Genomic DNA, 17,194 nt, shown 5'->3' with positions numbered 1-17,194 from the left:
GCTTTACTCAAAATAAAACCACATATTGGCAAACATTAACTTTTATGACATTGGGACATACCACAGGATATTCACCATTGGAACTTAAAGGCACAATCTTTATGGGTCTGTTTCATGTTTTGTTTGCAGCACTTTTCATTTTATATTCTGCAGGATTCTCTGGTTTTGTTTTTATTTGGATTGTTATTCAGCCAAAGCAACTTTTCAGCTGAATGGCGAGACAGTGACTTGGAAAAATTCAGTAAATCACTATTGCTTTGTCACCCTGCATTTTCTATAATGTTTTACTATAGAGCAGGTTTGACAATTCTTTCAAAATGTATTACCAAATATCTGCAATAGCAAACAACAATCTATGAGCAAAGGAATAGCAGAGATCTGTTAAAAAGTACAAAAAAACAGAAACTGCATATTTAAAACATTCTGAATATTTAAGTTGGATAACAAAAAACGTAGAAGTATTAGTGGGAGTCGTGACATGCACATACCATTAAAAAAAACAAACATTTAACAGTAGAAACAGCAATGCCATTCTTTAGTTATAACCTAAAGGTATTTCATTTAAAGAGAAGAAATTCTCAAAAATCTAGTTTTTTTGCAGTTCACAGCTCACAGGAGTCACTTGGCATCTCTAGTAATGAAGCAGATGTATGCTAAGCAAATACTGATAATATAGTGATGATTCATTGCTTATTCCATTTTATTTTTTAATAATGCATAAAAATAAAAATAAAAGGCACCCCTTCAAAACTATATACTAGATCATTTTCTGTAATATTAACTCTGAAAAAATGGTTTCATTGTTATTTGTTGATGGCCTCTAAATAGCAAAATAGTAACTCACTTAGTTAACAACATGACAGCAGTTTCCTGTGATTTATTCAGTACGTGCTTTCTAAGATAACTCTGAAATTATCTTAATGCAAAAGAAGTACTCACCTAAAACAAACATCTGTACTTATTTTAACAGTATACAAGTACTCGCAATATACACACCCGGAGTGAAAGAAAATGTAAAATAGTTTTTTTCTACCTGAATGTAATATTCTGCACTTGTCTACATTAAATATAATTTTCTGGGTGTTGAATTTGTATCTAAATCTTATTCATCTGCTTCAATGTATGTTAATCTTCCTCCTTTGGTATCATATGCAAACTTAACTACTTTTGAAACAAAACCAGAATCTAGATTAATAATACAACCCTGTGGTACTCCACTAATTACATCACCCCAATTAAGGCATTCATTCCCCTTGCCATGTGGTTTTGTTCTATCAATATGTATATTCAGATTTAATTGGAAATGTAACAATGTAAAAATATCTGAAAGTATCTGAAAAAGTCATGAAGTCATGAAGAAACTGCAATTATATAAACAACATAACACTTATGTAACTGCTATAAAAGATGTGTACAGTACATACTATACTAGTTATACCACTATGGCTTGTTGAATTTTATACATTTCTTTCTTACATTTTATACAATAAAGGTCAAGAAACAATGGGGGTACACCTGTTTAGTGGATACGCAATGTTTAGAGATTTCAGTAGAAGTAAAGGGTTAACAATAATGCCAGTTAATTTGCATTCTCTGCTACACAAAGAAGCAAGACACTGTGTGCGAGTTCCACCTGCCTGAAGACTCAAGCATTATTGTGCTCTTTGTGCACTAGAATATAAGAAGTATTGCTGATCACAGAACACATGGGAAGTAAATTTAGGAGCAAATGGCTGTTTTTAATTTACAATGACATTTTTATTTCCTTTATTACCTACAAGAGAGAGCTTATTTCTCTAGGATCCAATAACTTGTTTAGATTAACAGTTATCAAAGAAGTGCAACATGTTTTGGGAGCAGACTGTGCTCCAACAGGTATTTTGTTGTTTAGAAACCAACGTTTCATCCCTAAGTCACTTAATGTGTAAGTAATGTGTGGTCTATATCTGAGAGGACAAGTGAGGGTAGCCTCAAACTGTAGAAGGCCTGGGCTCAGGCTCATATACGTCAATGAAAGCTTATCTCACAAGGGCCCACCTCAAAAACCTGAAAACAGTTTTATGTACACCAGAAAACACGGAAGGAACTTACTCACTTTTGTGCTGTAATAGTTTGTTTAAAAAGTGTTGAAAAAAACGTTACTATAAACAGCATTTTGTAAGTTGCTTTTGTTTTACTTTTTTGTTTTACCATTTGCTTACAAATAAGTGCTTTAGAACAGAATTTTAACATTAACAATGAACATGTATATCACACCCATCAAACAATATAGAGAAAAAAATGTTTTTATAGTGCAACATACTGTACAATAGTAACAAATTAACATAATTCGGTGCTTGTATAGAAAATTTTGTACTGAATGTTATACTTCTGAATAAGACATTCATTCAAAATATTAAATTAGTTTATTTCATGGTCTGTAAATAGTACATAAAGATGCCCACAATATTCATGTCATTCCTCACCTGACAAAACATACAAATATGCAATGAAAAGATACAAACCTGCTTCCCAGTAAAGCCCTGGCAAATGACCTTTGTGTCCTTGTTGATGTAGAGATTTTTCCTAGATGCAGTATAGCAATGTCTCACTCCATTTTGCTGCACTGTAAACAAGAAAAAAAGTAAATGGTATGTAAACACAGTCTTCAATAACACCAAGGCACCAAGCAACAAAGGCCGTCAAGAACTGCTGAGTGATTTGATATTTTAAAATTATTAGATCTACAGTATTTATGCTGTGAATTTGTTTACAAAATAAAGATTTGTTTTAGTTAAAGAGGATATTATAGCACTTTCTGTCTCAAATGTAATTATACAGTACTACATAGCCAATTTCTTTTCCAAGGACTTATTAATGTTTTCTTACAAGGGACTTCACCAGCCCAAAGCTACAAGCATTTAAGTCCTTTCATCAAAGAGGATAAAGCAGAATAAAAGCTTTATTTTTTTCCCCCAGAATGGGAATTCATTTTGTGACATAAGAGAAAGCGCAAGACATTTTTATCTGGATTAATTTTAATTTTTCCTTTAAATCCTTTAGGTCTATACTTCTTTTCTTTCAATTATTTTTCTCAATCATCTTTCCTACAATATTCTTATTTTGGGGTATTCTTATTATCAACATGGTATTTTCTCTAGCACACCTTGTAATTTTCCCCCATATATATGTTCTTTTACAATTACTGAATTTTTTACAATAAATACATAATCCACATTAATAAATTCAGTACTTTGATTTACTGCAAACTGCATTCTTCTTTATACGTATAACGTTTTGCAAAAGTAGTCATACTCTTCCAGTTCTCACATTTTCGAGCAGGTAGCTGTGTCAACATGAGTAGGCTGCAATGAAACAGATAAAGGTTTAATCCATGCTGAAAGAGAAAAAAAGAAAAAGTTTCGGCTGTGGAGCCTTCTTCAGGCATTAGACACCCAAAGAAGATGGCTCCACATTAGACACCTGAAAATGGCTCCACAGCCAAAACTAGTTTCTTTTCTTTTCCTTCCAACACGGAATAAACCTTTACGTGTTTGTTTTTACATTTTGTTGCACTCAAGCTTGCAGATGTGACAGTCTGAACCAGCACTTAATATATATTATATACACAACCTACTCCACATATGCAAAACAAAATACCGATTATGAAAACAAAAATGTATGAAAGAAAAATATGAAAATATGAAAGAAAAATGTAAAAGACAGTATTGCATAAGCTGTTGCAAACCTAAATTAATTCAGATTCAAGATTATCCTAATGAGCCACACAACTAATTGATTAGCCTCTGTGAGTGTACAATAATAGTGGATCTCATGAGAATAAAAACACCTGTCTCTGCGAGGTTTCCCTGTGAATTTCAAGTACATTACAGACACCGAGTCTAAGGAGCTTTCAAAGCAAGTCAAGATAAAGCCATTGAAAAACACAGGTCAGGTGAACGGTACAAAAATATCATAGTTTCTGAATATCCCTATGAGCACAGTGTACTCATCAAGAGAGCAATGGTTGTGATGGGAGAAAATGTGCAGCAGTCAACAATATCCTGGTCACTCTGCAAATCTTGCCTGTGCGGCGGAGTGAAAATCATCTTGCATCCCTCGCAGAGTTTGCAACCAAAACTGTTGCAAAAGGTGTTGTGGTCAGATGAGATCTAATTGAAACAAAGTACATCTTCCAGTCAACACCATCCCTATAGTGAAGAGTGGTGGTGGCAGCATCATGCTATGGGGATGCCTCTGCTTAGCAGGCACTGGAATGCTTATTTGGTTTGAAGGAAAAAAGGGACAGAGCTTTGGGTGACAGAGCGGAAAACCTGTTTCAGTGAGATAAAGACTTACGACTGGGGCAAAAATTCTATCTACATTCGGTTCAAATATTATCCGAAGCATGAGGCCAAAGCTACATTCAAGTGGCTTTACAATAAGAAAATTAAAATCTTTGAGTGGCCCAATTAATGTCGTGCCTTGAATCCTATTGGGAATCTGTAGAAAAAACGGAATAGTTCTGTGCGTAACTAAGCCCCAGGCAACTTAAGAGATTCTCAACAAATCTGATAAAGAAATAGGCAAAAATTGTACCAAGCTGGTGTGCAAAGTTGGTGGAGACATAACCAAAAAAATCTGCAGCTGTAATTACTGTCAAATGTGTTTCCACCAAATTAGAGGTCATACTCTCAATACTTATGAAATATAAAGATATTAAGTTTATCAAATGTGAAGGCATCATTCTGGAATTTCATCAAATGGGACACCACAGGGTATGAATACTTTTGTGATGCACTGTAAGTGGCACTGTGATAGCAATCTAACTTGACACTTACAGGAAATGAAGCCCAAAAAACACTGACAGTGTAAATTATTAATTTAATTATTTTCTAATATTGAAAACACTCTATTGCTATGTCATGAATCCTTTGTGATGCCATACTAGGACATATTTTATACTGTGGGAAAAATAGATTGAACCTTTACATCAATCAGAAAGAGATTTGTGACAAATTCCTTCAAGACTGTAAAGCTGTGTGACAGCAGAAATGGATTGCTCTTTTTTGGCATCATTACAGACATGATTTATTATTTGTGCTGAATTGTGAATAGGTAATGAAATGAATTTGTGAATACATAATGAAAGGCAATGCATAAATGTGTATTTGTGAGAGTAAATGAAGTGGTTTTAACATTAACTTAAAAACTAGATACTAGATCTAAAAACTGCAGACCAGTTACTTGATGTGTCCTGAGCAGCAGAGTGAAATGTCAGGATAAAAGACTAATTTAAAATGTTTTCTATAGAAACCACAGAGGATAGAGCATCTCTGTATTCTACCATAGTTATGTGTTACTCTAGGGAAAACAGAAGATACAGGAGAGTGATATTTATAGAGGAAAGGTAACACTTAAAAGAACAGCGCAACTTAATTATATGATAAGAAATAGCAATTTTAACCATTTTAAACTAAACAGTTAAAAGCTAAAAGCAACCCATTAAGCATTTCCTCTCAATGATTACTTTAGCGACTGTGGTGAATGAGCTAGTGACAATAGTTTCATGTGGGCTGTAAAAAAGATATTAAATTATGACATTACAATAACTTTCACGTTGACACACGGACACATTATGACATTACACCTGTTGGTTTTGTTCCAGCCGAGACCTCACCTACAGAATAAAACCCCTCATTGACATAATAATAATAAAATTAATTTGAACTGTTTGTTCCCAGCTCTTAAACATGTTGGAGCTTTAACTGTTGCAAGTGACTAGACACAAAAAACAATATTAAATTGAAGCAACTTCTTAGATCAAGCAAGGCTTTAATGATCTAATGAAGGCTGGATGGAATGAAAACCAGCAGGCGTGTGGGTCATGAGGACCAGGACTGGGAACCAGTGCTCTAGACCCACCAGTCAATGTCTCATAGGGGGAGCACGGGGGCCTGTAGTTATGCAACATTGATCAAGCAGGCCCATAATTTCTTCCAGCTTTAACAATAATAAACACTACATATTCAGACGTTTCAGAAACCCTACACTATATGCCTGTGTAGATAAATCCAGTTCATTTTGTGGCATGATAAGCGAGAATTGTCTATTAATGCATGCTATATTTCATTCACCTAATAGCCTAAAGGTCAGCTTTAATTCTGACATTTAATCAACAGAGAAAAGAAACCACTCTTTCCTCTTACAAGTCAAGCAATATCAATAAATGTTGATAACTTAAAAACAAAATACTGTGCATCTACGTTAGCACCAAGGGGTATACCATACAACTTGAAAACTTTTTTAGATGGTGTAACAATAGCACTCCAATCCATTAAGAGACAAATAAATATCTGAATGAATTTGAAATATAAAAATTCCTAGATTACTGCATATCAAATCAACAATCACAGGAATGAACTGATTAGTAATGTAACAGTCCATTATTCAGAATGCTATCAGTAAAATGCTATCAGTCATATTAGAATGCTATCAGTGTTTTAAGAACACTGAACGTTTCAAGAAAGGCGTTTTCTGCTCGCATGTGTTAGTATTTAAAAAAACGGATTGAAATCGATTTTAACGTTACTATTATATGCATGTACAAAGTATGTAGTACACTCACACACTTTTCACTGTTCCGTTTTCTCTGTTTCGAAACAACTTAAATTAAGTCCAAAGTCCAGGAACACAAGTCAACTGTTGAATCAGCACACTACTGCAAGTATTGAGTAACAGTTCCACAGCTGTACCTGATTGCTTTTCTGCGATAAGAATGAGGACCTATATAATCGATTGCAAACCATAAACCGCAGGTACTGTGCTGTAATAGTCAGATTTGCAAAACACATTCAACATAACTAAAACTTGAGAAACTGAAACATGCAGAAATACACTGCAAATGCATTAGGGGAAGGATCCTTTTTGGTGAGGATATTTTCTAACCTCAGCCATACACTGAATGAATGATACTGTGCGCCCATAACTGCATAAAAAAAGCAATTTGCCACTAGAATCCCTCATTTATTTCTAACAATACGACGGCAGACTTTGCAGAGAAAATTAAAAATACATTTTGTCCAGAAAGGAAACAAATTGACAAGACACTGACCAGGTCAGAGTTCAATGTGGCCTAAATCAGTAATTAAGGGCAGGGGTACACACAAGGCTTTAACGATATGCTACAGTTGCATGTACAAAATTAACACCTTTCGTACATTAGCTACTTTACAATACAGAAGCATAATGTGATACCAGAATAAAATTTAAAAAGTCTGAAAAAGTTGAAATACTTACAGAGCAATCGTGCAAACAGCCTGCTATGAGACATCTTCGGTCATTTACCAATGACACAGGCGAGCAGCGGCCCTAAACGTCACAGGTATAGTCGGCTAATTATGTGCCTGACTACAAAATAATTCTTCAATTGAGCCTTCGACATTTCGCTGTGATATTACAGTTTTTGTTTTATATAAATATGTTTAATATATATTTTACAATATTATGAATTAACATGAAATAAAAAACTTTATTTGTTAAGGCACACGTATGAATGTCCAGCTTCCGCGGGACCTGCCGTAAATGATTCTGCAACTAAAACGTATATATAGTTATATATAAAATATAGTTTTTAAAACAAACTTACTTCGAGAAACGACCGAGTTCATCTAATAAAACCTTAGCTAGAACAAGGGTCATTGTAATAAAATTCAGTAAACGTTCTTAGTTTCATGCGTTTTAAGGTTCAACTATGAATTCTGCAAAGTAGGCATCATAAACGCAGTAGTTGAAGTTGTCCACCAGAGGGAAGAGGAATGCTGTGCTGTATTGAGGTAATCTAGTACAATATTAAAGCAGAATAATTTAACACACGTTGAATGGGTTTCACATTATGTGCAATGGAAAACTTCACAGTTAATGTTCAATAACTTAATAAAGCAACACTGTAAAGTGTTTAACTTAGGGGGAAAAGATGTGAATATAAATATGAGATATTTACGAAGAAATAAGAAATCATGTCTATTTGCATGTGTTTTCAACCTTTGCACTCAGACGCACTATGAAAGCTGTTAGTTAAATGCACTCTTTTTTATTCTAAATGCTTCACAATTTGATGGATGAAACGTTGTCTCCTATGCTCTTCTGGTACTTAGAGCACACCCTTTGACTTTTAACTTGTTTATCTGCCTAGACCTACATCTATTTTTTCTTCCTTACCTGTTATAATAGTGTGTTGTCTCACATTTCTTAGTCCCATGCCAACTCTTTCTGATGTCACTTTTTCTTCTGTTTGTTTCCCACTTATTCCAACTATAGCTATATTCTCGGCTGTAAGTCTTCTTTTTGTGGGAGAATTTCCTGGTAGATTAATAAAACCAATTTTTTTTATCATTATGCCTGCATGGTCATGAAAAACCCAGTTTTAACTATAGAAAGAAAATGTTTTTTTTGTAGTTTACACACTTAGAACTACTGGCAATACATGGAGGAGAAATGTGTTTAAACTGTAAACAAATTGGACAGTGAACCCGATTGTAATAAGGATATTGTTAAGCCAGTCAGCAAAGTGAATCTATTGCTTGGCTTGAATCACTTGCTAAATGCATATTTAAAGTTTCTTTGATTTGAATTTTGAGCATAGGAGCATTTAGTTATTGTGGCTAAGTGTTCTTATTGCCAGTGGACACATGAATATATATAGCACTTTAAAATATTAAGTACACGGGACTTTTGTTCAGGAGGAATTAGTGACCCTCAATTGCCACAAGAGTAAGTAATATCCTGTTTGCTGTAGAGTACATCAGTACCAGGAGGACTGAAATTCCATGCATCATTGATGTGAGCAATAAACATAACATAAACACAATTATTAATTTCAAGTTCTCTGTGTATATTATACAGGTTCAAATAACTGGCAATTCTCTCTCTATATATATACACTGAGACTTAAAATAAACTTATTAGTGTCGTGACTGCTGTCCTGTAGCATCCCTTGGCCCCAGGTTGCTCTGGGAAACCGACAGATTCTAACAAGGGCTTACGGTTTTCCAGGGCTTGACCCTCTGACCAGACCCCCTTTTGATGAGCCATCCTAATAAGCAATTAAGTTTTCAATTATTCAATTGCTGTTTTCTCTATTTAATCCAAAGGCACTGCTTTAGTGGCAGTTCATTATTATTAATTTTCTCCCCATTCTTCATCCTGGTTGCACTCTTCTTGATGCTCCAGTGTGGTACACTGAAGCTTCAGCAGTTTCCCTGAGTAGTCCTGTTGCCCTGGAATGCTAGACTTTTTTTCTAGAAACTTTGCAGCAGGAATCCAGTCACCATGGCTGAGTAAGCAACACCCATACAGCCAAGGCTTCCTAATCCCCGTCGATGGGCTGACTGTCCAGGTTTCTTTTCTTCAGGGCTCTTTATAAACTACCCTCACCCTTCTCTGCTGAAACAGCGTGCATTTTTAAAGTCCATTCCAATACTCTGCCTGTGCCGCAGCTTCAGTGTTCGTCTGCACTTTGCCCTGCACTGCAGCTCCAGCTCCAGTGCCAGTCTGCACTTTGCCCTGTACTGCTGCTCCAGCTCCAGTGCCAATCTGCACTTTGCCCTGTACTGCTGCTCCAGCTCCAGTGCCAATCTGCACTTTGCCCTGTACTGCAGCTCCAGTGCCAGTCTGCTCTTTGCCCTGTACTGCAGCTCCAGTGCCAGTCTGCACTTTGCCCTGTACTGCAGCTCCAGTGCCAGTCTGCTCTTTGCCCTGTACTGCAGCTCCAGCGCCAGTCTGCACTTTGCCCTGTACTGCAGCTCCAGTGCCAGTCTGCTCTTTGCCCTGTACTGCAGCTCCAGTGCCAGTCTGCACTTTGCCCTGTACTGCAGCTCCAGTGCCAGTCTGCTCTTTGCCCTGTACTGCAGCTCCAGCGCTAGTCTGCACTTTGCCCTGTACTGCAGCTCCAGTGCCAGTCTGCTCTTTGCCCTGTACTGCAGCTCCAGCGCCAGTCTGCACTTTGCCCTGTACTGCAGCTCCAGTGCCAGTCTGCTCTTTGCCCTGTACTGCAGCTCCAGCGCCAGTCTGCACTTTGCCCTGTACTGCAGCTCCAGTGCCAGTCTGCTCTTTGCCCTGTACTGCAGCTCCAGCTCCAGTGCCAGTCTGTATTTCACCCTGGAACCCTTTCCTCCTTTCCACTTCTCCGTTTCTTCCTAGGGAGCCAGGTATCCTCTTCCAATTCCGATGCCTGGTGAGCATCACTCCATTAGCATGAGTACCCTGAGGATTCCTTTCTTCTCGGGCTCTGGCTCACTGGGAACATTTCCTCCGGCGGTGCTGACCCAGGGACAAATCATGATCTGCGCGGCTATACTGTATCTAGTCATGTTGTAACAATTAGACAAAGTATATGGATATTAGGTGGGACAGGATTATTAAGGTACGGCTTAAATGGTCTTGGAATTACTTTGATTAATTGATCTTTTATAGTTGGGTAAGATAGTGACATATGATAAACTCAATTGACTTCAACAAAGAGAGCAACTACAGTACCCACCACTACAACGGGATAACACAAAAAAGACATTCAATAGTGGTATCCATCATCATGGTTATTGTCGGAAAAGCCATGTAAATCTCCAGATCATCCAATCACACAAAAGGATTTACAACAGTAAACCTGACTAAATGTATCAGTTTAGACACCTTAGGGGTTTGCAGTCAGTATCTGACAGACAACCCTGTTGTCAGGCTGTTAAAAGCTACTAAAAATGCTTCACACATCTCATGCAGAGCTGTCAAGTACTTTTGGATGAATGGTCATAGATGTCCACATCTGTGAAAATTGAATGAATAAATCGATGCTGCACTTTGTCAGTAATTCTCCAATTCTGTAACAGGGCAATACATATAATCTAATTAATGTGGTTTATACTGTACATAATCTATGTGATATTTCTTTATAAAAGGCCTTTGTGATTACCATGATTCAGCCTCAGAGACATCTGTGTGCAATCTCAAAATCTATGTTTGTGATACAATATGGAGTTTAAGACAAGTCGCCCACACTCTGATGATATGATGTGCTCCTCTCGAGTACCATTGCCAACGTCCACAACAAAGATTAGTTAAGCAGAATATTTTATGCGTCCTGTATGTCCCTCATATAGGTAGTGATATTAACATTGTTTTATCTCTTCAGGTGACAGGTTTTAAATAATGAATTACATTTGGAAATAAACTGTGGTGAATTTTAAAAATATTACAGATCTTTACCTGTATGAATTTAATATTTGATTATTTTCACGTGAGTGCTATACCAACCAGTTAGATTGTAATATAATTTTTTAAGCACTTACATGAACTGAAACATCAAAATCTTTTCAAAAACTTTATTTTTCCCAGATGTTCTTAGAATTATATTCATACAGTTTTGCAACAACTTTTGTGTTATTGTAATGACACTTTTCATAAGAATAAGTCAATTTAAAAACAACCTGTCCTTAAGCAGAAAAAAGAAAACATAACTTCTAAAAATGGTGAAGTAACCTAACATAATTTTTGTAAAGACAATATAAAAGCAGATGTAGATCCCCAGCACAAAAAGTGTATATTTTGCAAGTTCTTTTCATACTGTAACTTTTAAAGCTCAAATACAGCCGACTGTTAACCAGCTCTTAAAGAGTGTTGATAAATACACCTCATAAAAATATCAAACATTCTTTCCTCATGGCACAGTGTTAAAAAATGTCTTATCTTCTTTCTGTCACTAGCTGAGTTATTAGCTCTCGTGCATCCTGGACACTGGATGGGACCTCAGAGTCACTCTTTCTCACATGTGTGCCAATGATATACAGCTTTCGTTCATCCCCCACTTCATCCAATGATAAAGCGTCGTGCAGCTCCATAATGCTGCAGGCCCCCTGTAGATCCTACAAAGCACAAAACAAGAATTACATGACATTATATAACAGACTCGACTCTGCGACTTCCAAGCCATTTTCCTTCAATGTTTTCTTCACCAAGCTGCACCGGTTGGGTAAGTATAATTACATTTTCTCCAACTGACAGAATAACACTCTTCATATAGTTAAAATTCTGTTGTATGTGTATGTACTTTTTAATTCTGTTTATTTGCTTATCTTCTCTTATGCAGGGAAACTGGCAATGTGGATTTAATCTAGCATGTTGAGGGGCTACCCAAGTCAGACTGGAAATCATTTTAAAACCGTTTTCAATTTATCTGTTAATGGCCACTGCTCAAGATGGCAACTTTCACTCATTCTAGACTGTCACCCACCTGTTTATTGCCCAACACCACCAAAGGGAGGTAGGAGTCCTTTCTGATCAGCTCATGGAGGTGCTTTTTGGCCAAAGGGAAACGATCAGGGTCAGCAGCATCAACTACATAGACTAGCACTTGGGCCTTACAGAGGTACATGTTCCAGTACGTCCTCAGTGACTCACTGCCTCCAACTTCAGGAAGAGACATTCAAGAGACATTACATGAAACCTAGTTAACATTTTATCCTTCAAAACTTTACTTAATATAAAAACAGATTTACAAGATAATACAGATTTAGAAATGCATGTTTTTTAACAAAATGGGATTGTTGATTTTTTTAGAAAACCACATGAAGATGTGACATTAATGAGAGTAATTCTGGAATCAGAATTCTTTAAAAAACATGCACCTATCTTGTTGTGCACTGGAAAGAGGGACATTATTCACAAAACAAAAGAAAGGTTTGTATGAAATTATTTAAAAAAAACAAGACAAAACTGGGACAAAAGGTAAATCAGCTAATTACAAACTAATCAGCCTAAGTTTGAGGCTTAGGTCCATTTAAGTTATGAAATTTCTTTGTAGTTGTGATGTTGTAGAATGGGTGTATATTCATGCTGCTCACATTCACACAAACAACATTTCATGTTACGTTAACTTTGTGTTACTGTAATTTGTATAAAATACAAAAATCCTAAGCCCCGTTGGTTATCTTACTTTCTATAAATTCAATCCGGGTGTCTTCTTTATTGATACAAACAGCATTGAAGCCTTCTGTGGGAGAAGCACTATTCTTCACAGTTCCAGTGGCCAGGCAGTGGAGAACACTGGTCTTCCCAGCCCCGTCCAAACCCAGTACTAGCACCTGTTTGCTTGCAGATTTAACCTACAAAACACATTAACTTCAATCAAATGAAACTGTATGGTCAATGAACATGCACTAAATAACCTTCTGCTATGATACATAAAATTAATTTCTTCAAGAGTATCTGCTCAGTATACCAATAGGTAGACCTATGTATACATTTAAAGAAAAATAGTCAAACAAGTACAGCACACATAAAAATGAACTAGTTACTGATATCAACAAATCCACATCTCGGTACACATTAGTCATTTTCAGATATCTTAAGCTGCTCCTTTGTGCAGCTGCTAGGACCGCAGCAGGAATTTGAATTATTTTAACTACTACACGCATTAACAGAAGTCATTAAGAATGTAGCTCACATATTTAAGGTATTATCAAACTGTATGTATGCACACACAACTAGTCATGTCTGACTGCAGCTTCCGCTGGCTTTTAAAGTATCCCTAACCATTACATTTGAATTCTACTGATGACTGGTCATTCCTTTATCTTCCTCCCACAAAGCCTACATGGTAGACAGTTGGCACCATTTAAATTAATTTCAAGTGCCAAAAAAAATAAAAAATATAAAACAGTGAATAGGCTGTCCTAGCCTCACAAGAGCAGATTAAATTTTCCAAAAAGACAAACAGCCATTTAGAATTAGTGTCCAAGTCATAAACGCAAGCAGTAAATCCTATATACAAGGTTGTTTCAATAATTAATGCTACTTTACTGATTATTTCTAAAGCTCAATGTTCAATTTCTTTTATATGAAATGAGACTGTCACCTACATATTTTAAAGCATGAAGAGATTTATCCCACATAGGCAGTGTCAGCTAAAGTTCAGATGTAGTGGCATTTCTGGAGAACTGTACAATGGAAGAATAATGCCAAAGGGTCTCACAAAAGCTCAACAAGGACCATAAAACACACAGACAGAGAGGCACCACTTTGTCAACCTATTTTAAATATAGAGCAATACATTTCTTGCATGCACAGTGACATGACAAAAGATGGGTCTATTGATATGAATCAGAAGGCACAAAGGAAAGCATGAAATATAACTAAATGTTACCAAATTCCTGATAACGTTCATGTCTCAGGGCTTGGATAGAGAAGGCATAAAAGTTAAATTTTGATTTCAAGAAGTTGATACAGTATGGTCAAGGCTACAAACAAAAATAATATATGAATGACTTGAAACACCAACGTAAAATCACTTAATGGCAACCATGCGCAACCGGTTCAGCCTTTATGCATCGTGGCACAGAGTGTACCAGTCTCTGGAATTCTGAAGGAGGGATGCAGCCTCTAAGAGGAAGTCAATCAAATCACACCCTGACAAAGTGGAAAAGCTGCCACAGGCATTGTACCAGAATATCTCAGAATCGATATCGATATAAGTGTGCCAGTATGCTCACAGCTCATCAGCTATCAGTGGGGAGGAGAACAGAGTAATGAAGCCAATTCATAGATGGGGATTATTATGAGGCCATGATTGGTAAAGGCCAGTGGGAAATTTGACCAGGACACCAGGGTAACATATCTATTCTTTTTGAAAAATGCTCTGGGATTTTTAATGACCACTGAGATTTAGGACCTCGGTTTTATCTCATCCAAAGGACGGCACCTTTTTTACAGTATAGACTCTATACTATACTAGAATTTTTATATCCATAATATCAGAAGCTCCATACTTCTTCTGTTGTGACAACCTACAATGGTATTGTAAGCGAAGACAAATCTTCACAGTTTGTTCTGATGCTAATAGAAATTTAATTACTGTCCTGTAGTGTAACTGTTGCATTTCTCAAGGATAAGGACATTATTATGCAGTTCAAATAAATGTCAGCTGAAACTTATAAAATACTGAATATGTAAAAAAAAATATCGTTTACATTTCTAGAAATATATACAATAGTAAGAATAAACTTGAAACTGCAGCAAACCCATAAAGGTACCATCAGAAATGTAGTAATTTTTTGAAGCAAGTGCACTAATTTTATTGAAGAGAAAAAAAAACAGATTAATGCTAATCAACATTTGTCATCACAGGGGAACTACTGTGAAAAAAATAGGCTACTACCATGTGTACCCACCCTTGGAGGGAGTACAAATTACATATACAAGATTGGGACCAGATGCTGTCTTATGGGATAAATAAATGTGTTTGCTGATATCTGAGCCCCAGATTTCACACATTTGTCCCAGCTCATCCTACAGGTTCCATGGGGCTCAAGTCATAAGGCACATACATGCATAGCTGTGGCATTCACACCTGTCAAAAAAGCCACTGTTACACAAGCAGCATTAGGAGGTTGTTTAACGGGAATGTGGCCATGTCCCCTCAGAACCTGAAGTCCCAGGACTTGATCGATGTCACTCCAATGAGGTTGACATTAGTCAATACAAGTGATGTAGCAACTTGACAGATAATTGGATAATCTGGCTCTCCTGCTGGCAAATGTATCTGAGTTCTTGATCTCATTCTGTTGCTCCAATGAACATTGGCAAACCCTGGGCCCCTCTGGTAGAATGATTTTTATACAACAGCTGAGTGATGTACAAGATTTTTGCAACCTAGCATTTCAGATCCAGTGGAATTGTGTGACGATGGAAAAGATTATGAAGAGAGAACATGTTTGTGTATCAAGTTTAGTGTGGTGTCCTTATTCTTGGCCAGAGGGTGATGGACTGTATTTGGCTAGCATCTTGACAGGTTACAAATGGCCTCAGAAAACAAAACAGGGTGCTGAGTTAGTCCACCCCACAACATATCAATGGTACAAAGACATTGTTCTCATGATAAGCAAGACAAATGGGCCCTTTTCTGGGAAGGGATGATGCAAACTATATGCCTAACATATATACTGTATATAATGCCTCTAGAAAACTTTAAGGTTTAAACAAAAAACAGCAACATTTCAGTAGCTACAACGGTTTGACGAGGTAGAACTACAACACCCACAATGCGTTGTTACACTGAAACACATCATGAAACATTCTGTCGGCGAGAACTCTGTTTGCACTATCTGTTGATTTATAATTACTTTTATAATGATTGAAAAACACTATATTGACCCGAAAACAAATCCACGGTATTACATTATAAACTGACCGATAAGGATAGATTTTAGCGGAAGTTGAAATCAAAAGGGGACCCGCTTTCAACGTCTTTCAATGCTACATACACGGATACACAATGCATCGGAAAATTAGTTAAACAGAAGCAAACTTCCACAGTAATTTCAATTGACATACCACTAAAAGCATTACACATTTAATATTAATCGACGCTGAATAAATGCAGACGATAGCTAAATCAAATTTAGCCACAATAAATTAGGATTTCTTTAATAACCTATGCACTATCACAATTACATTTTATCTACATAAGCGTTATTTTGCGATTTAAAAAGTAACTATCCACGGCTCTGTCTCCTCTAACATCATCTAAAAACAACAGGTTTATGTCTTCAGGCAGACCCAAGGGGATTTTAAGGGGGTGGAGTGTATTAAATTAACAAACAAAAACATACGTGTTACCTCTGTGAATAGCGGTTGCTCACCCACAGTTCCAGCCTTCACTTTTTCTTCTTTTTCTCTCGAAGACAAGTACCTCCAGAAGACGTAAGCAACTCCCCCAGTAGCTGCAAATGCAGCACCCAACAGACCAGCCTCTCTGAAACCAGGCATATTACTGTACTAGACCGCCTGAATTTTTTTTTTTTATAAATCGTGATAAAAGCGTTACTATCAGTAATCAGTAATGCTGTGCATAGTTTGTTAGTATAAACGTGCTTGTAAATATCGACAACCGCATCAAACCGTGATATCCGACTACCATCTAGCAAAACCGGAGGTGCAGCGTTAACAGTGGAGAACAAACTTCTGTGCCTTAGCAGGTCTGCGCGTTTAAAAGTTAAAAGCGTGTTGATTCAGTTCCTGAAACGTATCGCGTTCGAACTACGTACAACGTAACAGGACAGAGTAAATCCTCCACAGAAAGTCTCTCAAGCTGAATGACCAGCACAGCTCAAACCAACCATCTGACCTTCCTGACGTCACACGAGGATTACAACGTGTTGCCCAGCCT

At 36.8% G+C, this 17,194-nt stretch overlaps 2 protein-coding genes across 2 annotated transcripts in view; both read right to left on the bottom strand.

The window, feature by feature from the left end:
* The window catches only part of suclg1 (succinate-CoA ligase GDP/ADP-forming subunit alph), a 31,068-nt gene extending 23,709 nt beyond the window's left edge, over window positions 1-7,359 (bottom strand). The window contains exons 1-2 of the mRNA XM_088918020.1: window positions 7,279-7,359; window positions 2,505-2,605 (exon numbers count right to left, since the gene is read on the bottom strand). Of these exons, the coding sequence (XP_088774146.1) occupies window positions 2,505-2,605; window positions 7,279-7,312 (135 nt within the window). The 5' untranslated portion in view covers window positions 7,313-7,359. The remainder of the gene's footprint in view (window positions 1-2,504; window positions 2,606-7,278) is intronic.
* A 3,982-nt stretch (window positions 7,360-11,341) lies between these two features.
* On the bottom strand, window positions 11,342-17,111 carry arl9 (ARF like GTPase 9). Its single transcript, XM_088918019.1, has 4 exons — window positions 16,645-17,111; window positions 12,965-13,133; window positions 12,263-12,438; window positions 11,342-11,894 (listed from the first exon to the last, which is right to left on the bottom strand). Exons 1-4 carry the CDS (start codon window positions 16,792-16,794, stop codon window positions 11,715-11,717), a joined length of 675 nt encoding a protein of 224 aa, XP_088774145.1. The 5' UTR covers window positions 16,795-17,111; the 3' UTR covers window positions 11,342-11,714.
* Window positions 17,112-17,194: the final 83 nt, after the last annotated feature.

Source organism: Atractosteus spatula, chromosome 1, assembly GCF_055471065.1.
Source record: "Atractosteus spatula isolate fAtrSpa1 chromosome 1, fAtrSpa1.hap1, whole genome shotgun sequence".
Taxonomy (NCBI): domain Eukaryota; kingdom Metazoa; phylum Chordata; class Actinopteri; order Semionotiformes; family Lepisosteidae; genus Atractosteus; species Atractosteus spatula.
This window is presented reverse-complemented; position numbering and strand designations above follow the sequence as displayed.

Bases quoted from the DNA above. Each gene is read 5' to 3' on its own strand.
- arl9 (XM_088918019.1), bottom strand. From the start codon at position 16,794: ATGCCTGGTTTCAGAGAGGCTGGTCTGTTGGGTGCTGCATTTGCAGCT. The intron at 13,134-16,644 runs GTAACACGTATG...TGTGTTTTGTAG, and splicing joins AGCAACCGCTATTCACAGAG to GTTAAATCTGCAAGCAAACA. The intron at 11,895-12,262 runs GTGGGTGACAGT...TGTGCTTTGTAG, and splicing joins TGGTGTTGGGCAATAAACAG to GATCTACAGGGGGCCTGCAG.